Source organism: Petaurus breviceps, unplaced genomic scaffold, assembly GCF_028583685.1.
Source record: "Petaurus breviceps papuanus isolate PSGF00001 unplaced genomic scaffold, PetGlider_PUasm1.0 79, whole genome shotgun sequence".
Taxonomy (NCBI): domain Eukaryota; kingdom Metazoa; phylum Chordata; class Mammalia; order Diprotodontia; family Petauridae; genus Petaurus; species Petaurus breviceps.
Window position 1 is genome coordinate 707,710 of NW_027186523.1, and position 23,662 is coordinate 731,371.

A 23,662-nucleotide genomic window follows, 5' to 3' on the forward strand; every position below is an offset into this window, starting at 1 on the left:
AACATCTATAATTCTGTTCATGCAGAAGAATGCTCAGATTTCACAGACAGTATCACAAAACTTCAGAGCTGGCACCAATCTCAATGGCCTTCCAGATAACAACAACAACAATCGCCTTCGTATAACACTTTAATGTTTTCAAGGCATTATATATATGAACATATATAGTCACACTTGATCTTCCCAACAATCCTGTGGGGTAGGTACTATTATTATCCTCTTTTGCAAATGAGAAAACTAAGGTACAGAAAGGTTAAGGGACTTAGCTAACTAAGGTCACACAACTACAAGGGTGTTGTAAGGCTTAAATGAGAAAATAGATGTAAAGTACTTCATAAACCTCTAAATCCAATATAAATGCCAGTTATCACTATCATTATTATTATTTATATTTGTTATTATTAACCTACTGTCATCAGGGCTCCAGGCTGGTGATGATTTCATTCCCTGATCTTTGTACTGTGCTTGTACTGAGCTCAAGCAATGTTTATAGAGCAATACAGAATATACTAGTAAATATTCAACAACTAGGCTTTCTGGGGGGAAATGCATGCCCATACTTTTACATTCAATTTGCAATAATAACATTTTCTTAAATCTAGACAATTAGCAAAATAATAAATCAATATCTGATTTGTATAGTGACTGATTTCTAAGTTGTAAATGCATATGGTGAAAATTAACGAGTTCCTGGAAGCACATCTCTTGAACCCAGATATTTCAGACTCCAAGTGACACACCCTAATCATTGCATTACCTAGTGGCTTTACCAAAAACATAAAATAATCACCTTTACAACATACTCAAGAAATGATCATCCAGGCTTTGCTTGAATAGCTCCAGTGAGGAAGAATCTACCACCCTCCTAAACCAGGCTATTCCTCTTACTATACCATTTGTGTAACTCTAATTTTCAGGATAGTTTTTCTCTCATCAAGCACAAATTTGCCACTTTGCAATCTTTCTCTTGCTCCTGGTTCTTTCCTTTGGGGCAAAGCAGAACAAGTCTAATCTCTCTTGCATGTTATAGATCTTGAAATAATTAACAATAGCTATCATTTCCTCTGTTTTTCTCTTCAAACTAAACATTCCTAGCTCAATCTTCAAATGACATGAATGTCAGGCTCTTCACCATACTAACTCTCCTCTTCTAAATGTTCTCCATCTTATTACGTATTTCTTAAAATGTTTTGCCAAAAATTGGACACGGTATTCTATATGGCATCTAAACCCTACCCAAAGGAAAACAGAACTAAAGGACATAAAAAGAGAGATTAGACTTCTTAAAGGGGAATTTGAAAGAGAAGCAAGAGAATAGTTTACAATGGAGGTGAGAAATCTCAACAAAAAAATGAATACTTAAAAAAGAAAACAGTGGACACAACACAAATAATGCAGAGAAAGAGAAAAATAGAATAAAAACATATTACATAAACATTTGAAGTATCTCCACCAGGAGTGGGCCCTCTAGGTCCTCAAGTGCAGCCCTTTGACTGAATCCAAATTTCACAGAACAAAAATCCGGGATTTGTACTGTGAAGCTTGGATTTAGTCAAAGGCTGCACTTGAGGACATAGAGGGCCACATGTGACCTCGAGAGCCCTGCTCCAAACCAGAGCAACTTGCTTGACTGACAAAACTTACTCTTACAGTCTGAAAACCATTAGTTTCCCCCCAAAAAAACAAGATGAAACAATGAGCCTATGGACCACATTTCAGGAGATAAAACAAGAAAATTTACTGGAAGTTTGTAAAATAGCAAAGTACATGTCAATAAAATCTTCAGGATAATGTCAAAGAGGAACCAAAAATTTAACTCACCCAGAAATATATTAAATAAGTTCTACATTTTCAGACTAAAAAGAGTCTTGTAAATAGCCAAGAGGAGATAGCTTACATATCATTTACTGCCAGTTTAATGCATAGAATTACTCATCAATGACGAGAAATAAAATTAAAAAATAAAATATGTTATGAAAAGAAAACAAAAGAGATGGCTTGCAGCACGGTAGATAACTGACATGCTAAATTCCAGACAAACTGATGTACTTGTTACTCCTAGTCTGTGATTTATCATCTCTTTAGGATCTCCCATGTTCCTGGAATGTTCTTCCTCTTCATCTCCCTCTCTTTGAACCCTCAACTGCTCCCTATTTCAAGAGGATTTTCCTTATTTTGCCAGTTGTTGGTGTCCCACCCTAAGAAAATCAAATTGATTCTGATTCCATTTTGTAATTGAATCTATTCTCTCTCACCACCAATATGTTGTAAAATTGTCTCTCATGTCTTTGAGTTAAGTTTAGTTCAGTTTCCATCTCTGAATTAAATTGAAAATTTCAGCTGTCCAACAAACCACCCTAATTCAAAGAAATACATTATCTCTATACCTCTTGCTGACCATATACAATTAAGAGAAATCTGTTATTTCCCTAATGAGCTTTGCAAGATGCAGGTAGGTGCCAGAAAATCTGTTATCCCTGCAACACTGGCCATCCTTCTAGAAAGTCTAGTCTGTTATAGCTGTGACATTAACTAACCATGGAGGTAGACACCACCAACGAGCTTTCCAGAACAACAAGGTGGAAGAAGAAGTTGTAGCTAGCTTTACATTCCACACTTCCATTCAATCAAATTGTTTTTCATCATCGATAACACTTCGGACTTTGTAACCAATCATATTGTTTTTCCAGCTGTGATGCATCCTGTGCTTTGTTCTTTGCTTCCCAGAAGAACTATAAAAAAGGTTAACTCGTCCCACTTCATGGTCTTTTGGTTTACTAAGGAGCTGAGAGACCTCATTTATTGGTAACTATTAGCCTTACCAATAAATTGGTTATGATCAGTATTTTGTGATTCAGTCTGCCTTATTTTCAATTGTGACAAATTTCATCACTTTTTATTTATTTGGTGTATATTTAATATTTACTTATTTATAAACATGTTGTATTATGTCAACAGAAAGTAAGCTTCTTGGAGTCAAGGACTGATTTCTTTCTGTCATTATATCCCCTCAGTGCCTGGTATATGATCCAAATCTGACTTCATTGGTACAGGGAATTTCTTGTGCAAATGGAATTTATGGTATCAGGAAGTTGTCAGTAAAGGGTTAAGTGACTTCCCCAAGGTTATACAGCCAAAGTTGGGACTGGAACTCAGGTCTCCTTGATGCTAAAGATGGCCAATTATCTATTACTCCATGGTATTTCTCTTACTTGGCACATAGTAAATCCTTGCTGATTAACTGAGCTCTTTATCTGATTTGCAAATGTCACAATATTGGAATGTATCACAGACACAGTGAATAACAGTGTCAGTTTCAAAAAGGTTCCTGATGGGCTAGAACATTGGGCTAATTGAATAAGATGATATTTAATAAGTATTGGTGGTGTCCAAAATTTGATTTCACAAGTATAAGAGAGGGGAAGCATGGTTAGACAACAATTATAGAAAGATCTGTGGAATTTAGAAGACAACAAGCTCAATATAAATCAATAATAAAACAATATGGCAGCCAAAAAAGAAACTAATGCATAGATATTCATTAGCTTGGTGTCCATTAGAGGCATAGCATCCAGGACTAAGGATACGACAGTCCTGTTATTCTAGCCTATCAGGAACTTTTAAAATGCCTGACAGTCTCATTCAGTGGTCAGTGGAAGGAGGACTGGATTTGAAGTCAAAAAACCTGGGTTTAAATCCCAGCTTTGCCACTGATATAACCCCAAAGAAACTTTTAATTTCTCTGCAACATAAATAATTTCTTATGTCCCTCCCAGATCTAAACCTATGATCCTATGGACCTATGGGGAGAGACAGAGACAGAGAGACAGATGGGGAAGGGGGGGGGGCCAAGAGGAGGGAGGGAGAGAGAGAATTGGACCACAATTTAATTGGGCAACAATTTAAAAGTGTGAACAGCATTTCTGCTCCTTTTCCACATCTGCTAGGGCTGCTGGGGACCCCAGCAGATGCCCCAAGCAACCTGGAAAAAGGAGCAAACTTTTCCCTTTTTCCTTGGAGATCAAAAGCATTGAAGCCTCAAAAGCTAGGAGAGAGATGGGTCCCTTAAGTTGGTGTTGGTTGGGTGAGGGGTGGAAGGGGTTGGTGAAGGTGATGGATAGAAAGACTTAGAGGAAGGGTGGAAGAGATGATGAGGTCCAAGATCAGGGATGGGGGAGAATATAATTCTCTTCCTGGAGACTCTACTTCCCCATCTGAAAAGTGGGTTCAGTACTTGAGCTTTTGGGGGGCAATGGGGGTGAAGGGACTCACCTGAGAACCCCAGATGAAAGGAATAATAGGGTGGTTGCTCTGTATTTAAACTAGAACCATCCCACTAGGAGCAGCAATCTAGAGACTAATTAGGAGAGAATTAGGCAATGAGCCCCAGATGTTAAGAAACAGCTGCTGTGGGTGGCTTACTGAAGCTGCTGTCCCTCATCCAATATATCCTTATGTGACTGTCCTTCCACTGCTCCCTTCTCTCCCTTCCCACCCATCCTCAGGACAACAGAGAAATTGGCATTGGAATCCTGCCTATTTATCTAATATCAAGAGGTCCCTAAGCACTTCATTCTAAGGGATTCTTCTGTTCTGAGACACAGAATAGCTACTGAGGAAATGGAAACACAAAAACTCTGGCAAGATCCCCCAGGAAATGAAGAGCTCCGACGTCTTCCCCTGACTCCGGCCTCATTTTCCTCTGCAGCCCTGGGACCACTCAGTCCTAAAGGCTCCGGGTTGGAAGGAAACATAGGTGTGGCCTCTTCTAGCTCTCTAGTTTTGGGCTGAGCTTCTGAGGACTCAGAGAATCACAAGATTTCAAGTTGGAAAGGACCTTGGAGGTCACTGAACACATTCTCCTCACTTTCCAGATGATGATACGGAGTCTGGAGAGAATAAGTGAACTGTCTAAAATCACACTTGTAAGCAAGCAGCAGCATTGGGATTATGACTAAAGTGTTATAACTCCAAGACCATTTTCACTCTCCTGGGTTCCCATGCTCAATGCTTGTCCCACCTGTAGGAAAGGGGCACACAAAATCCGGTCTCAACCTCCTAGCTCTTCTTTTCCCTATCACCCCAGAAACAGATGAAGTGCAGAACAAGGCCTGGCCAAAATAAAGCTTCTCTGACTTGTTAAAGCTTGTCTTTCAGCCTTTACTGTTTCAAATCCCTGAAAAATCTTCACTTCACAAATGGAGTTTACATCAGTGGGGAGAGAGAAACCTACACCATTCTAGATCGAAGAAATGACTATTGCTTTGAGTCTTTGTCCAGCATCAGGAAACTCAGTGTGGGGGAACTTAGGGCTCCCTTGCCTCTCCTTCTCTTTCTACCAGGAGATCTCTAGTTGTGGGGTGGTTTCCAGACTCTCACATGGGAATAAATGAGAAACCACGATGAGGTGGGGGAGCTGCTCAAAGAAACTCAACCACTTTTTTTTTCTAAGCATGACAAGCCCATCCTGCTTCCATGGGGTTGGCAACCCAGAGGAAAGAACGGGAAAAATAAGGGTTTATTTTAACTTTAAATGAATTCCATACAGATGATGTGCAAATAATTCAATTATTTTAAAAGTCAACAGCTCAGACCCTTTTTATAGCATCGAATGGGTCACCTTTCATTCAACACTTTCTCTTTTCTCCTAGCATCATCATGATTATTCCTCCCCCACCACCAGCAACCATGCTGAGTGGACCAACTCTTCCCAGACTGGAAAACTATACTGTTGACTAGTCCCTCCCTCCAGTCTCTCAAGACAGAGAATCCCAATTCCTGTAGCTTCTCCTTGCCACTCCTTTTTTTTTGGTAGAAATAGTTCCCTTATTTCAGTTGGCCTCTGCTAGAACTGGGAATAACCCAGGGGTACCATGCATCCAGTCCCCACTGACACACTATCTGAAGATGGAACCAACTTTTTATTTCCAATGGCCTCGCTTTCACATAGATTATATTTTTAACAAAAGGGACTACCCACTCACTACATTTTTTTCACCTATGTGCCTTTGCTTACAGTTTCCTCCAAATGGAATAGTTTTCCTTCTCAGTTTGCCTGAATGACTCCTCCCCATACTTCAAGGCTCAGCTGAAATGAAACTTCCAAGAATGACTGCTACTCATCAGTTGTATGATATGGGGCAAATTACTTGAACTGCTCTGAACTTTAGTTGAATTGCCTCTCAAATGAGAGGTCTGAAATACATCATATCTAAGGTAGGTCTCTTCCCATTCATAATCCTATAGTCCTGTAAGTCTTCCCCTATTATTAGCCATCAGAAATAACTTTTTCCTCTTCTTGCACATTTTATCTGCATTCCTTTTATTTCAGTTCTGTATTGGACATATTGTTGACTCATCTCTTCTATGAGACCGTCAGTGTTATCAAAGTAGGGGTTGTTACATCTGTAACATCACCTCCCTAACATACCACTTCACACATAATAGAAACTTTACAAATGTTTGTTGAATTAATTAATATTTTACATAGTGGAACTGATAAATAAATAAAACATCCTTATTTACCTCAGTAACAGCTATGTTTTAGAAGAAGGAACTTTCAGTTTGGAGTCAGACATTCTGGGTTTGAATCTCAAGGTCTGTCACTCTGTATCTTCTTGATCTTGGCCAGGGCACTTAACCTGTCTGAGCCTTGGTTTCATAAATGAAGGGGCTGGACTATGTGATATATTAATATCCCTTCCAGATTTAAATCTAGGATCTTATTCTATTACCAAACTTGTACTGTTGAACCAAGAGACTCCATCTCCTAACTTCAAGCATTTTCACTGACTGCCCCCATGCCTAGAATGTTCTCCCTCCTTATCTCATCTCCTGGTTTTCCTGGCTTCCTTCAAGTCCCAGCTAAAATCTGACCTTCTACAAGAAGCCTTTTCCAATCCCCCTTGATTCTATTGCTTTCCTTCTGTTATCTCAAATTTATCCTGTATCTAGCTTGTTTGTATGTAGTTATTTGCAATGCTGTCTCCTCCATTTAGACTGTAAGCTCCATGAAAGCAAGGCTGTCTTTTGCCTTTCTCTGCACCCCCAGTACTTAGCACAATGCCCGATAGATATCTAGTAGGCTAGTAGGCCCTTAATAAATGTTGATTAATCAAATGACTGACCAACTAATGGCTAAAGAAACTGTAGTGTTCTCTATCACTTCCTTTTTTCCCCAAATCTCAGGGCCAACAAGTTTATTTATTCACTGGTACAGGAAGCTAATTATCATTTTTTTCTACATCACCTCTCCTTTCATTTCCTACAGAAATCCTATGCTTTAAATCTGTAAGAGCATATGGAGGCTAAGCTAAAGACTTCAAAAGCATTTGTACTATGATAATTCCCTGGATTATAATGATAAAAAAAAAACTAAGTGTGGCTATAAGGAAGTATAAAGATGAATGTAACTCTAGAAAATATGGAAAGCTAGAGTGAAAATATGGATATTATTAGAACTTCTATATGAGATAATATCTTCATCAAATAAATAGATTGGTTGTTTATAAGAGTTGCAGCTCGTTCTCTTTGTGGTATAGATTTTAGAAAATCTGAAAATTTTGGTAAATTCTTACTTGTTTGGTTTGTACAAGCTGGTGAAGACTTGCTCTGTTCCTTTATGTCCAATCCCGTGGCTTATGAAATAAACAGGAAATTCTGGGGCAGGGTAAAGTAGCTAAAAATGAATATCTTTCTTGAGGAACTATGTGAAATATAAACAAGCAAATAATGTTTTGTTATTTTTCCATTTATGTAGTCCCTGTAAATCCTTACGCAGCAAAGAAATAACTAGATTCACCTTGGGAATGGAATCCAATACATATTCATTCATTCAGCAGGGATTAGTGCAGGAGGCTGATGATGAATTGTCCGTGTTTTGATTAAACCAAAAGAAAATATTTTTAAGATTCTATCAACACAGCTGCAGTCCATAACATTCCTACTACACCCTCTGCTCATTTCCAAGTGATTTCATTCTCTGTAAATCTCTCTTCCTTGACATATATTCTCTCCCCTAATAGCTTTTATCAAATAATCCAAGCATGCAAAATCAGTTAGGTGCCTGCCAGAACCTTGGGCTATCCAGTGATAGCCAAGAAAAGTGATACAGTTCTGGCCAAATCATTCCCACACAGAATCCTTTCTCCAATTGGAATCTCTTTCCCTCCTGTCTCTCCACCAAAATAAAGATAATAACCTATGCAGAAGGCTAAAGCTAGGCAATATCTTCCTAAATTAGAAGAAAAGAAGAGAGTCTGGAATCTAAAAGTGAGTGGTAATTTCTGCTACTCCATTGATCCCCAGTACATCTCTCTAGTTGATGAGAGAAAGGGAGATTGAGGATCAGGAGAAGAGAAGAATGAGGGGGAACTTAATCTGTTAAGGGTCCATAATTTTGTTATAGCCCTAATAACTGGGTTTTTCACTGTCAGTGAGGCCAGATAACCTGTGTAAGAATACAATCAGAAAATATTCTGGAAGGAGATGTTTTGCTTACATAAGTGTAACAGGCAGTCCCCCACAGATTCAAGGGAACAGGGCATTGGATTTTCTATCACTACCATATTCACATACTCACTTGACGCATTTTTATCCCTACTCACTGACAATATCCCTCTAGATCCATAATGTTCTTCGTAAATCACTTCAACATGTAAGGGAGGTAAAAATATAATAGTTTAATTACTAAAAGTACATCAAGGAGATACAATGCCAGCAAGCAATCTCAACAGTCATGGCCCAAGTAGGCTACCTGTGTACTCCCAGGTCTGCTCCCAGGGACCTAGATCTATGAGTCCCAGTCACAGCCCATCTTGGTCCATGAGATCAATTTAAAGCACCTACTTTGTATAATTACACCCCCTACATCCAATCAGTTATTAACTTCTGCCAATTCAATCTCAGCAAAATTTCTTAAATCAGTCCCCTCTTCATTACCCTCACAGTCACCCCAAGAGGACTGGATCTCATTACTATGCCCTTGAACTCCTGCAACAGCTTTCTAATTAGCCTCCTTCACTCTCTCCCCATCACCTCATATCCAGCCTTCATATTGATATCAGATTAATATTCTTTATGCATAGATATGATTATCATTCTACTGCTCAGTGGTTCCTTTTTACTTATCAAATTAAGATTAAATTCTAATCCTCCTCTCACCTCTAGATCAAAGTATTTTCTCTCTCTCAAATATTCCTAGAGCACTTTGGGTCTCGATCTGGATCTGATTCTGGACATCTCCTCTGTCCCTATCACTCTTTGCCTCCATGTCTTACGTGGAATGAGATGATATGATTAATAAAATAAATATAACATGATATCATATAATCTAGTAGGATAATATTGTACATGCATATATATATGTATATATGTGTGCATGTATATACACATGTATAATACACATGAATATACAGATATTAACTCCACTATTCTATAAGGAAAAACAAGCTTTATTATCTGGAATGAAATGAATGCTGTGGTGTTGTGTTTTCAGAGGTAAAGAAAAGTTATCCAGAGTTATAGTAATGGTATGAGGTGACTCTCATAATCTCACAGCTAAAATATTATAGTTGCCTATGATTTCATTATTGATTTTATTGTTAATAAATAATTTATTCAGTAAATATTCAATATTTATTTAATCCTAGCAGATTCAGGGTTTAAATAATATAAAGACATGAAAATATATTTATGGAAAAAAAGGTTTCTGTATTTTATTTTTATTTATTTATTTTTTTTAAACAATCGGGGTGAAGTAACTTGCTCGAGGGTACACAGCCAGGTGTTTCTGGGTGGGTGCTAAGTGTCTGAGCCCGGGATTCGATCTCCAGGTCGTCCCAACACTGGAGCTGGTGCTCTTACTCTCTGTGCTTCCTGGCCGCCCGGTTTCTGTATTTTATCAAATAAATAATATTTGATGAAACAGACTGAGGGTACTAAGCTTATGAGTTATGTTAAAAATTTATTAATTAATTAGGAAATATTCAAATATAACATTGGATTACTCTTGAACTCAGGATGCTAAGATTTAATATGGTAAAAAGTCAAGTAGCAGGAGGAAGTATAACTTATAAACAAGGTTGGTAACCCAAATAACCTTGCTACACACAAAATGTTGTCCTCCAAACCCTGTTTTACATGGTGACATGTCCTCTAAACCTTGCTATACATGAGAGCCTCTGACTTGGATTTTTTATTTTTCTTTTCCCATAGGTATTTTCTCAGAAATCTTATATACAAAGTGCCTAATAATGCTTTAACAATTAATGACAGTGGCTTGTCTTTTTTCTGTTTTATTTTTTGTATATTAGTTTGATGTAACTATTATTTCATTATTTGTTACTTTGTAGACTGAATGCTTAAGGAATAGCTAGCAAAGTGCTACAAATTTGTCATCACTTTTAAAACTGAGAACAATGTTTAATAATTATTCTGAGGCATTTTTAAAGCTAGAAACTCTCCTTAATTTAGGAATAGACTAAGAAAAGAGAAACAGCAGCACTGTCAGGATATTTAAAAAGAAAGATGAAAGAATTGAGAAATTGAAAGGTAATTCATAGAGACATTATAGCTGGAGAGTCCATTCAGTTAAAGTTCTATGAATCACCCAATCTATTAGATCATGCACAAATACATTAACAGAAAGAGGCAATACCTAGAAACTAATTTACACCCTCCTTTCTCAGGAGAAGGAGGAGTTGATATAGAATGTAAAGGTTGTATTGAGAAAAAAGGGGTCTGATAACAAGGAGACTGAAGGGAACTCGAGTCAGAAGGAGCCAGCAGACCTGTAGATGTTTCTGAAGCTAGTTTCCACTGCATCAGATGAAGAAATCTGAGAGTTAGAGAGATTGCAGCAGCCACAGCACAGAGTCCTAGAATGGGCAAAATTATTTTATTTGTGAAGGTGAAAGGCCAAGAGATAAAAGGTTAATAAATCCTGATACAGGAGCACTGCCAATAAGGTATAAATGAAGTCGCAAATGTCTCTTTTGTTATACCTATGGCCTGGATGGCCATATGAACAAAGAAGGCTCATTTCCATGTGAGAAAATGAATCCCAAAGTATCAGTTTCTAAAAAAGAATATGGGACCAGGGATGGAGATCAACCCAGACCCAAAAAAGAATAAGAAAGAACTCATTAGTCTTTCTCACATACACACAGAGTACCACTATCAAGATATAATCAGAGTGGGGGGCCAAGCCAAGATGTCTGAGGAGAGGCAGCAATACAGCTGAACTCTCCTACCATTCCCCTCCAAAAAACTTTAAAATACAGGCAAACTTCATTTTATCATGCTTCACTTTATTGTGCTTCAAAGATATTGCAAGATTTTTTTTTTTTACAAAATGAAGGTATGTGGCAATCCAGTGTCAAGCAAGTCTATTGGTACTATTTTTCCAACATCATGTCTCTGTGTCACATTTTGGTAATTCTCACAATATTCAAAATTTTCATTATTATTATATCTGTTACAATAATCTGCTATGATCTTTGATGTTACTATTGTAATGGGGAGGGGGAGACAAACTGCACATGAACTGCACATGTTCTGACTGTTCCACTGACCAGCTGTTCCTCATCTCTCATCCTATCTTGGGCCTCCCTATTCCCTGAGACACAATAATATTGAAGTTAGGACAATTAATAACTGTACATTGACCTCTAAGTGTTCAAGTGAAAGGAAGAGGTAATTAATGTGGCAAACTTCATTATTATCTCATTAAAGAAATCACCACAGGCACCCCAACCTTAACCAACCACTACACTGCTCACTCAGCAGCCATCAGTATCAAGCCTAGTCTCTCCACCACTAAAAAGATTATGATTTGCTGAAGGTTCATATGAAGATTAGCATATTTTTAGCAACAAAGTATTTTAATTAAGGTATGTATTTTTAGACATAATATTATTGCATACTTAATAGATGACAGCATAGTGTAAACATAACTATTATATGTGCTGAGAAACCAAAACATTCATGTGATTTGCTTTATTGCTATATTCGCTTTAATGCGATTTCTGCTTCATTGTCATATCCACTTTATTGCAGGGGTTTAGAATGGAACCCACAATATCTCCAAAGTATGTCTGTAATGCTTCAGATCAAATTTTGGAGGGGCAGAGCCAACAAAAGGTCAGGAAGAGACATTTTTTTTCCAGTCTAAAACAACATAGACAGTCAGCAGGAGAGGTCTGTGACACCAGGATGGGGTTGGTCAGAAGTATACACAGCAGGAATTATAAAGGAAAACTGCCCTGATATCTTAGATCCAGAGGATAAAATGGAAAAGTAAAGAATCTATCAATCACCTTTTTAAAGAGATCCCAAAATGAAAACTCCCAGGAGTATTAATAGCCAAATTCCAAAGTTCCCAGATCAAGGAGAAAATACTGCAAGCAGCCAGAAAGAAATGAATCAAGTATTTCAGAACCACAGTTAGGATCACATAAAATTTAGCAGTTTCTACATTAAATTAGTGGAGGGCTTGGAATATGATATTCCAGAGGGCAAAGGAAATAGGATTATAACCAAGAATAAGCTACCTGGCAAAACTAAAAATAATCCTTCAGGGAGAAAAAAATGGATATTTAATGACATAGAAGACTTCCAAGCACCGCTGATGAAAAGACCAGAACTGAATAGAAAATTACATACAGTAATTTTTTGTGCTTCTCTTGAGTCTTGTGTTTGCAAACACAAGGCTCAAGAGAAGCACAAAAAGGTAAACATGAAAGAGTACTCGTAAGATACTTAATAAAGTTAAATTGCTTAGATTGCTATATGTGAAAATGAAATATGCAACTCCTAAGAATTCTATCACTATTGGGTTAATTAGAATCTACATAGAAAGAATGCATGGGTGCATGGATTTATGTTGGGATGATCTCAAAAAAAAATAGGAAGTAAGAAAGATGGATGCACTGGGAGAAAGATGGAGGGAGAGATAGAATGGTGAAAATTATCCCACATAAGAACACAATGAAGAGTTTTTACACTGGAGAGGGAAATGGGGAAGGCGTGGGCAATACTCAAACCTCATTCTCTTCAGAATATGTGTGTGTGTGTGTGTGTGTGTACACACATACACACTCACTCAGTTGGGTACAGAAATCTATCTTACCCAACAGGAAAAATAGGAGGGGAAGGGAATAAGAAGAAGGGGAGGAGGTAATGGTAAAAAGAAGGGAGGATTAAGGGAGGCAGTTGTCAAAAATAAAACAGACTATTTAGGAGGAACAAGATAAAAAGAGAGAGAAGGATAGGGGCGGGCAGGTAGCGCATTGAGTAAGAATGCCGGCTCTGGCGTCAGGAAACCCGGGATTGGTTCTGGCCTTAGATACTTGGCATCCACACAAAATAACTGGCTGTGTAACCTTGAGCAAGCTACTTAACCCCAAATGCTTTAAAAAGAGAGAGAGAGAGAGAGAGACAGAGACAGAGAGAGAGACAGAGACAGAGACAGAGACAGAGAGACAGAGACAGAGAGAGACAGAGAGAGACAGAGAGACAGAGAGAGACAGAGAGAGAGAGAGACAGAGAGAGAGAGAGACAGAGAGAGAGAGAGACAGAGAGAGAGAGAGAGAGAGAGAGAGAGAGAGAGAGAGAGAGAGAGAGAGAGAGAGAGAGAGAGAGAGAGAGAGAGAGAAGGATAAACAGAAGAAAATGGGATAGAGGGAAGTACACAGTAATCATAACTATGAATGTGAATGGGATGAGCTCACCCATAAAACAGAATGGACTAGAAACCATAATCAAATAATATGTTATTTACTAGAGACACAGTTGAAATAGAAAGACACACAGAGAGTTAAAATAAAGAGCAGAATTCAATATGCTTCAGCTGAAGTTAAAAAAAAAAGGTAGGAATAGCAATCATGATTTCAGACAAAACAAAAGCAAAAATAGATACGAGTAAAGAGATAATCAGGAAAACTACATGTTACTAAAACTTACCACAGACAATGAAGCAATATAAAAAAATTTAAGTTTCTCTGATAAAGGCCTCATTTATCAAATATAAGGAAACTATATTTGAGAAATATAGGTGATAAATAAAAATAAATAATACTTATATTTAAATAAATTAGTTAAATAAATTTTTACATATTTGTCTGATAAAGACCTCATTTCTCAAATATATGAAAGCTACATTTGAGAACTATAGTTGATAAGTAAAAAATAAATAATATTAAAAATAAATATATTAAATAAAGGGCAGCTAGGTAGTAGCTCATCTTCCTAAGTTGAAATCTGACCTCAGATACTTACTGGAAATATGTCCCTGGGCAAGTCATTTAACCCTGTTTGCCTCAGTTTTCTCATCCATAAAATGAATTATAGAAGGAAATGGCAAACCACTCCAGTATCTTTGTCAAAAAAATGCCAAATAAAGTCACAAAGAATCAGATATAACTGAAATGACTGAACAAAAATATTAAATAAAAAATAAGTTAGAAATAAAAATATTTGAGAAATAGGGAATTGAGTTAAATTAATAAAAAGTCATTCCCCAATTAATAAATGGTCAAAGGATATGAACAGGTAGTTTTCAGAAGAAGAAATCAAATTAAACAGGCATATAAAAATGCTCTAAATCACTAATGATTAGAGAAATGCACATTAAAATAATTCTGATATACTACCTCACACCTATTAGAAATGACAAATGCTGGAGGGGGATAAGAGAAAACAGGTATATTAATGACCTGTTGGTGGAGCAGTGAACTGGTCCAACCATTCTGGAGAACAATTTGGAACTATACCCAAAAGGCTATAAAGCTATGTATACCCCTTGACCCAGTTATAACACAAGGACCTATATATACAAAAAATTTTATAGTAGCTCTTTATGCGGTGGCAAAGAATTGGAAATCAAGGGGATGCTCATTAATTAGGGGAAAGCTGAACAAACTGTAGCATATGACTGTGATGGAGTACTATTGTGCTATAAAAAATGACAAGAGAGATGGTTTCAGGATAACATGGAAAGTCCTATATGAACTCAGGCAAAAGGAAATCAGCAGAAGCAGATTATTGTACACAGTAACAGCAATATTATAGTGATGATCAACTGTAACTTAGCTTCCCTGATCAATACAATGATCCAAGACAATTTCAAAGGACTCAGGATGACAAAATGCTATTCACCTGTAGAAAGGGAACTGATGAATCCTGAGTACAAAATGAAGTATAATTTTCTCATTTTATTTTTCTTGCTTTTTTCTATGTGGCTAATATGGAAATATGTTCTGCACGACTTCACATGTATAATTGATATCATTGTTTTCCCTTTCTGTGAGTAGGGAAGAAGCACAAGAAAGAAAGAAAATTTAGAACTTAGAAATTTTTAATGATAAAATAAATAAACAATAACTTTTTTAAAAGATACAATCAGAAAGGCATACCATTTCCTGTTTAAATGTGAACTCAACGGCCATAAATATATCAAGTGCAAGTGGGAGAAGAATTTTAATTTGATATAAAGCAAGCTATTATCTCAAGAATCAGCACTGAGAAAGAAGTGATAAAAGGCCCAAGTTTGTTATCAAAAGTTGTAGCAAATTATTTTTTTTTAATGTAGCAAAAGTTCTGGGTAAAGACTTTCATGTTCAGAGAAATACTGGAGAGGTTTGAAGCAGGAATTAAAGAGGTTTTAAACACAGGTAGAAAAATTTTGATGAGATATTTTAAATATGATTTCTAGGCTGAAGAAGAAACCAGAAGATGATGCGTTCCAAAGACCTGTGGCTATAAGAAATGGAAAAATCTGTTGGCTTGATACAAAAGGACTATTTAAAGATGTTCACAAGGAAAGTGCTGCATTGAGTCAGCAGCTCTGGAATACTGAAGCCCACCTTGCTTTCCAGGTCACACAGAGAACTCCTGAAAAGGACGTTGCTTCAAGCAAAACAGACAATATACAAAGAATCCCAAATTTTGCCTAGGACTTAGGAGAAGCTGAATACTAACAAAGGGAGAGACCTCAGCTCTACAGTACCCTAAGTAAAACAAACAAAAGCCCAAGCATGAGAGTTTAAAAATTCCACTACATAATCCATAACATTGACTTAGTTTAAAGATCAATAGACCACAAATGACTTAGAAACACTCAAAGTGTAAATAGGCTAAATTATATTGTAGCCTCAAAAGAAAGAAAAAAAGGTTACTCATTTATTTAGAAGTAATTCATTGTTGAATGATGTATAATGTTATCCTGAACTCATGGATGTGTTATAGATGTATTATTTATTCCACTTACCTACCATTATTGTAACTATCACTATAATACATCCTCCCTTAGTTTCCAGTTTTTTTGACACTACAAAAAGAGCAAATAAATATACGTATACATATTCAGTCTTTTTTTTTCTTTTTCTTCTACCTCTTTGGAATATTAATGTAAATATCTTCTTAGTGATGATTTTGAGGTACCACAAGTATTTTTACCTCAAGGAAAAATATAGCCTCTTATTTCAAATTACTTTCCTACAAAACTTATACCTATTATGACTGTATTTTAAGAACCAAATGGAATGTTTAGAATTTGGTGATTAGATGTGGTAGCTTTTGAAAAAAAAATGAAGAATTAATGGAGATAGGTGAAGAAAAACTATGGATGACAGAGAAAAAAAGAAGATGAAAAAATTCTTGAGAGAACTGTCAACTCATGAAGTAAAATTAAAAAAGGAACTTTATGAGCAGTGAGTCTAGAGAGACTGTTAAGGGTGATGGAACTCTCTGAGGTTCCTCCTCACGCTCAACAAAATGGCAAAAATTGGGGCAGCTAGGTGGCACAGTGAATAGAGCACTGGCCCTGGAGTCAGAAGAACCTGAGTTCAAAATCCGGCCTCAGACACTTAACACAAAACTAGCCATGTGAGCTTGGGCAAGTCACTTAACCCCAACTGCCCTGCATCCCCCCGCCTCCAAAAAGCAAAAAGCAAAAAAGGCAAAAATGATTCCCCAAAAAGGAAAATGACAAATGTTGGAGAGATTACAAGAAAACAGATTCCAGTGATGCAACTGAACTGTGAATTGGTCCAGTCTTCTGGAAAGCAATTTGTAATTATGCCCCCAAAGTCTTTAAGCTTTATGCATCCTTAGGGATACCACTAATATACATCTGCGCCAAAGAGAACAAAGAAAAGGAAACACATATATCCTCAATGAGATCAAGGAAAGAGGAAAAGAACCCATATGTTCAAAAATAATTATGGCATTTCTTTTTGTAGTAGTAAAAACCTGGAAACTAAAGGCATTTCCCACCTATTAAGGAATGTCTAAACAAATTATGGAATATAACTATAATAGAATTAGAATATTATTATACCATAAGAAATTATTAAAAATAGGTTTTTTAATGGGCATCCCTGTATGGATGGTTTCAGAATGAATGAGCATAACCACAAGAACAATTTATATAATGAGAACATTTTAAAGAAAAGCAAACTATCCACCTCCTGATAGAGAACTGATGGACTCAAAATGTCAAGAAAAAGACATACAGAAATACATGACTAATGAGGGAATTTGCTTCACTTGATTATTCATATTTGTTACAAGCATTTTCTCTTTATCTTAAATGAACTGAGCTGAATAATGTGGGACTGTGCTTTGAGAAGTAAAGTCATATGAAGTTGCAGTGATGGTTCAAGGTTACTCTGGCTATTATTTTTCTCACAGCTTAAATACAAATAATTGTCTATTTCTTTGTAGTTGTTGATTCTGCAATAAATAAGTTGTATATTCAATAATTGATATTTATTTAATGCTAGGACACTTGGAGTTTAGTAGAGAGAGAAAATATGAGCAATTACTGAGGATTACTGTGGGTTTCTCTAGTTAATTAAATAAATAATATTCGATAAATTGGACTAATACCTTTGAACTTAAGTGACTAATCAAGAGTTCTGAAATTTTCCTAACTAGGAAATATAAGCCTGGCTTATCATGAAGCTCATGATAAATTCGCTCAAAAGTGACCTACAAGTGAGGTTAAGTGGTAAAAATAACCCTGTTGCATGGGAGAGATTTTTCTCCAAAGCCTGTTATACACACTTGGGTCCTCTGACTCTAAATCCAGAAATCTTTCTAACATACTACACTGGCATGCACCCACTTCTACTCTACCCATACGCAGTCTAGACAAACTGCACATTCCTGACTCCATGCCCTTGTTCACACAAATATATATTCTATTTCCTGTGAACTCTAAGAGGGTAGAGACCTTTTTGTATTTAATCTTTATTTCTTCTTCCCTGCATATAGTAAGCATATAAATGCTAGTTGATGTTAAAGTTGCTGACTGAAGAGAGAATATACATAAAAAGATGTAAAATAAGAAATTTAATGAATCCACTACCCAGTCCAAACTAGCCATTATTGTCAAATCTAAAGAAATACGAAGTGATTAAAACACATCAAACTGATAGATACTAACCTGGGGGAGGAGAGAGTAAGTTGAATTGTCAATGGTGAAAGAGTACAATAATTCCCCATCATACCACATGCTCTTCCCCATAGGGGAATTTTGTTTAGTCATAGCAAAGAGATTGGCTGGGTCACAGCATTGTTCCATTTCTTTCCTAATAGAAAAGACAAAGAGAAAATTTAAAGCATATTAATCATGTTAGATATAAGAACCACAGATACTAAAATTCCTTACAAAAATATTAGCCTTCTGAGATTCTAGTGTCTAACATACTGGAAGAGAATTATTAAAACATCTTGACATCGGAATCACAACAAAATTTTTTTTTTGTTTTTGTTTTGCATTCCTAGCACCATGTACATAGTAGTACCTAGCACATGGTAGATGCTTAATTAATAGATATAATATTGTCTTATTTATTGTATTAACAGATATAAAATTATTGTATTAATAGATATAAATTTGTTGTATTATTATGTCATATTATTAATATTAGATTTCTATTAGATTAATATTGTTACATTAATATATATAAATTTATTATATTATAGATTGTTAATAGATATAAATTGTATGATTGAGTTGAATTGAATCACAGAATCATAGATAATAGAATTTTAGGTCTATAATAGATGTTATTTCATGTGAACCAAATATTTCATTTTACAGATGAGAAAACTAGGGATCAGAAGAGATTAAAGGCTTTGTACATAACAGCTAATTATTAGTCAGACTAGAACAAAGGTCTAGGAACTTCTATTCAAGTATGTTTTCTATTATACTTCACTTATTCTTGACTTCTTAAGGGCATAACAGTTTTGTTTAATATTTTTTTAAAAAAATTAGTTGTAAGACTGGGACCTAAGAGCTTAGACAGAATGATTTAATTTCACCAAAGTCAGTGGAATTGCTTTCATCTTCTTGCCTCATCCTTTTATTACCTCTAATTTGTCCATCTACCATTTCTTCCTGTCATCCAACATCCAATTTTATTTCTATTATCTCCCTTCCACTAAAAGGATGATTTGATCATAAGAGTAAAGTCATATTGTGTGTTTAAATAAACTGTTATGTGGAAGAAAGAGTTCATTTTATACAGTAAACATACAGCAAACCAGGGAGAAATAATTTAGAGCACTCTAAGAAAATATAGTTTATGGTTTCATAAAACTTAGATGATTTTAAAAACTGTAACAAAGTTATGATCAATGTAATTCTGGTTATCTTCAAAGAGCCATTGATTCCATACTGAAGTAGTGTGTCCTCTATTTACTTTATCATTTGTAGAATCAGAGTTAGGAGGCACTTGAGGTCTTCCTGTCCTAACTGTACTTGAAGAAGATACCTCTCTAAAGTATAGCTGACAAAGAGTCATCCAGCCTTTCTAGAAAAACTCCAGTGGGGCAAGGGGAAGGGAAGTATACAGTTCTACCACTACCAGAGGGGAAACCCACTCCTACCTGAGATAACTCATTCCACTTTTGTATAGCTCTGATTTTTAGGAAATATTATATCAAGCGATGAATGGTTTCTCTGCAATTACCAAACATTGCTCTCAGTTTTGCCATTTGGAGCCAAACTGAACAAGTTTAATTCCTATTTTCTATAATAGTATTAAACAAAGAAACAAACAAAAAACAGCTATCATATACCACCCAAATATTCTCTTCTCAAATCCTCCCTATTTCCTTCAAATGATCCTCATACAGCAAGATCTGTAAGCCCTTCGCCAGCCTGGTGGCTTTCTTCTGTGAGTTTTACAACTTGGAAATGTCCTTCCCAAAGTATGGTGCCCAAAACTGAATGTGACATGTTCTAGATGTATTCTAATATGGCAGAGTACAACCTTTTTCCTTCTACATATTATGGCTAATTTCGTTTAAGATAGTACTTGTTTTAGAGGCAAATATGTACAGAATTAATAACAAAATTGTAATAACACAACTATATTCCCACTGAAAATGGGTCAAAGGATATAAAAAGGCAGTTCTCAAATTGAGAAATGCAAACTATCAACCACTAGCACTACATGAAAAAATGCTCCAAATCACTAAAAATAGGAGAAATGCAAATTGAAATGGCTCTGAGGTTCTACTTCACAATCATAAGATTGGCAAAGATGACAAAAAAAAAAAAGAAAAACAGCAATTGTTTGAGGGATTGTGAGTGGACATGCACAATAATGCATTATTGGTTGAGCAATGAATTAATTTAACCATTCTGGAAAATAATTTAGAGCTATAGTCAAAAAGTTACTAAGGAGAATGCAACCTTTGGCCCAGTGATACTATTATTAGTCATTTACCACCAAGTCAAGTACAGTGGGAAACATATGTACAATAATATTTATAGGAGAAGAGAAGTTGGCAGAACTATAATAACCTCAGAGTGGTTTTAAACCTCAATAAAAGAATTATATAACTACATAAAAATAGAAATTAGAGTTCTTAAGAGCAAAAAAAAGACCCAAAAAATAAAAAGCTTAAAATTACAGCGTCATAGAATTTTAGTTGGAATGGTCCTCAGCAGCCATTTGTTCAAACCACAGGCAGAAACAAATTTCCATTACAACCTACTCATCAAGTGATCATCCAGTCTCTGTTTGAATACCTCCAAGGAGAGGAGTCCACTGTCCCTTGATGCAGCCTGTTCTATTTTTGGATAGCTCTAATTGTTAGAAAAGTTTGCCTGACGTAAGTTTAAATTTTCCTCTTCACAGCTTCTACTCACTGCTCCTGATTCTTCCCACTGATGCCAAAAAGTACAAACCTAATCACTATTCCATACAATAGCTCTTTGGATACTTGAAAAGAACTGTCATATCCTTCCAGATCTTCTTTCCAACCTAAACTTCTACCAGTCTTCATATGGCATAGATTCAAGGTACTTTACCATTCTAATTGTACCATTGTGTACCATCAATGTCTTTTTTAAACTAGGGTGCACAGAAATGAACTTAATACTGATCAGATATATTCTAATAGTGCAGAATAGAGTGAAACTATGATATTCTTATTCCTTGAAGCTAGGGCTCTCTTAATGCAGTGCAAGTTTACATTGACTCAATATAATTTACTCTTGACTGCCACTAATTCATATTGTGCATGGTATATATATATATAGTAAGAGCCCCAGATAATTTTCAAACTATCTGAACATGCTGCTCTATATTTTACTTTTGAAGCTGATTTTCACCCATATTTAATCTTTTTTAGAATTATTAATAAATTTAATCTTATTACATTAAACTCAATGCTCTAGCCTACCAAGATCTTGTTGTAGCTAACTATCATCCAGAAAGTACAGAGTAGCTGTAGAAATAAATAGTAGAAAATTTTAATAAAGCATTGAACTCTCAGAAAAAAAGAGAATGGCAGAGATGAGAGACAAAAAAGCAAAGCTGTAAGGAAATGATTAGAAAAAAAATTTAAATGTAGTGGACAGAGCACCCGGCCCCAGAGTCAGGAGGACCTCAGTTCAAATTCGTCCTCAAATACTTAACACTTACTAGCCTTGTGATCTAGGGCAAGTCACTTAACCTCAAGTGCCCTGCCTTCCCCCCTCCAAAAAAAAAAAGAAGAGAAAAAATTAAATGGATGACTATTTATACAAAAATTTCCAGATTAAGAAAAGAGAATATGTAAACAACCTAATTTTGGAAGAAGATACTAAATAAACCACAGTTGACAAAGAAAAGGTCCAGATAAATTTAGAAATAAATTCTAATAGATATTTCAAGAACAATTTACCTCTGTGCTACATAAACTTTAAATATGAATGAGGGCAGGAAATTGATAATATATATGGTTAGTTTTCAATAGCAAAATTAAAAGTATAAACAGCCATAAGAAAAAAAATTCTTCAAATCACTAGTAATTATAAGACAAATTTAAACAACTATATGATTTCACCTTACATGAAGAAAACTGGCAAAAAAAAATAGTGAAAGATGGAAACAATGTCAGTCAGTCTACAGGACAGGTACTTTAAATAGTCTGTTGGTGTAGTCGCAAATTGGTTCAACTATTCTGGAAATTACTTTGAAACTATACTAGAAACATGACTAAATTGGTTATAACCTATGACTCATCAATTACACTAATGGACATTTTCCCTAAGGAGGTCAAAGACATAGAAAAGTCACATATATACCAACATATTCAGGCAGAGATTTTTTGTGGAAGGAGGGAAGAAAAACAAAAACAAATGCCCATCCTAGGGAAAGTCTGAAAAAAATGTAATAGATTATTATTCAATAAGAAATTATAAATATGAAGATTTCAGGAAAACTTAGTGACGTTTGAAATGCTGCAGAATGAAATAAGCAAAATGAAGATAACACTATAATAACCAATGTAAATGAAAACAAGACTAAATGGCATCTGATCTTAGATCAATATAATTATTGACCAAGACTCCAAAGGAGGAGGAAGAGGATGGAATATACCTCCCACTATTGCAAGATACTATCTGTGCAGTAGACAAGAGATTATAAAATAAGCTATATATGCTGTCAGAAATGGTCAACATGTTAGCTGTTTTACTTATAATTTATTAAAAGAAAGAGTTTTGGTGGGGATAGTATTGGGATATTACAATGATGTAAAAAATGTATCAATAACATTTGGAAATTGGAAGTATAATGTAGATTTCCAAAAAGAAATATGAAAAGCACCTTTACTTATATAATTAGACTGAAGCATGCTTCAGCAATTAAAACCTCACTAAGTTAACATAAAAGGGAACAACTGATTGGAGCGCAAATACACAGAAGTGAATGTGGAGACAATCTGGAAGAACAGAAGCAAAAAGCAATAACAGTAAAATAAAACATGATGTCTATACAAGCAAAGCATATTTATCTTCAAGAAAGTATGCATTAAAATAACTGAAGGATTATAGGTCTCCCAAAAGGACACAAGTTTAAAAACCCGAACACCATAATGAAAAAAATAATGACAAAATTTGCAGAACTTCTTAAGATACAATATTATGCCAATAAAAAGTATCTGCACATTACCTCCAAGGGGGAAAAAAAATCTCTACACTGCAAACTCCAAGACACAGTCACTAAATTTAACAATTCTGATGACAAGCAACAAACTCTACAAATAAAGCCAGAAGACTTTCAAATATAAAGGAAAGGAAATTTGAATAACACAAAAGTATTCTATGTCCACCAAAGTAAATTCTCTTTAACTCACTAAATTCAATAAATATTTA

General features: G+C 35.6%; 1 protein-coding gene and 1 long non-coding RNA gene across 2 annotated transcripts in view; both read right to left on the minus strand.

The window, feature by feature from the left end:
• LOC138175778 (alpha-N-acetylneuraminide alpha-2,8-sialyltransferase) overlaps nucleotides 1-23,662 on the minus strand; it is a 135,732-nt gene that overhangs the window by 87,492 nt on the left and 24,578 nt on the right. Inside the window, exon 3 of the mRNA XM_069106242.1 lies at nucleotides 18,449-18,593. Within this exon, the coding sequence (XP_068962343.1) occupies nucleotides 18,449-18,593 (145 nt within the window). The remainder of the gene's footprint in view (nucleotides 1-18,448; nucleotides 18,594-23,662) is intronic.
• LOC138175779 (uncharacterized) lies at nucleotides 9,691-10,920 on the minus strand. Its single transcript, XR_011172087.1, has 2 exons — nucleotides 10,791-10,920; nucleotides 9,691-9,891 (listed from the first exon to the last, which is right to left on the minus strand). It is a non-coding gene; the product is annotated as an uncharacterized lncRNA (long non-coding RNA).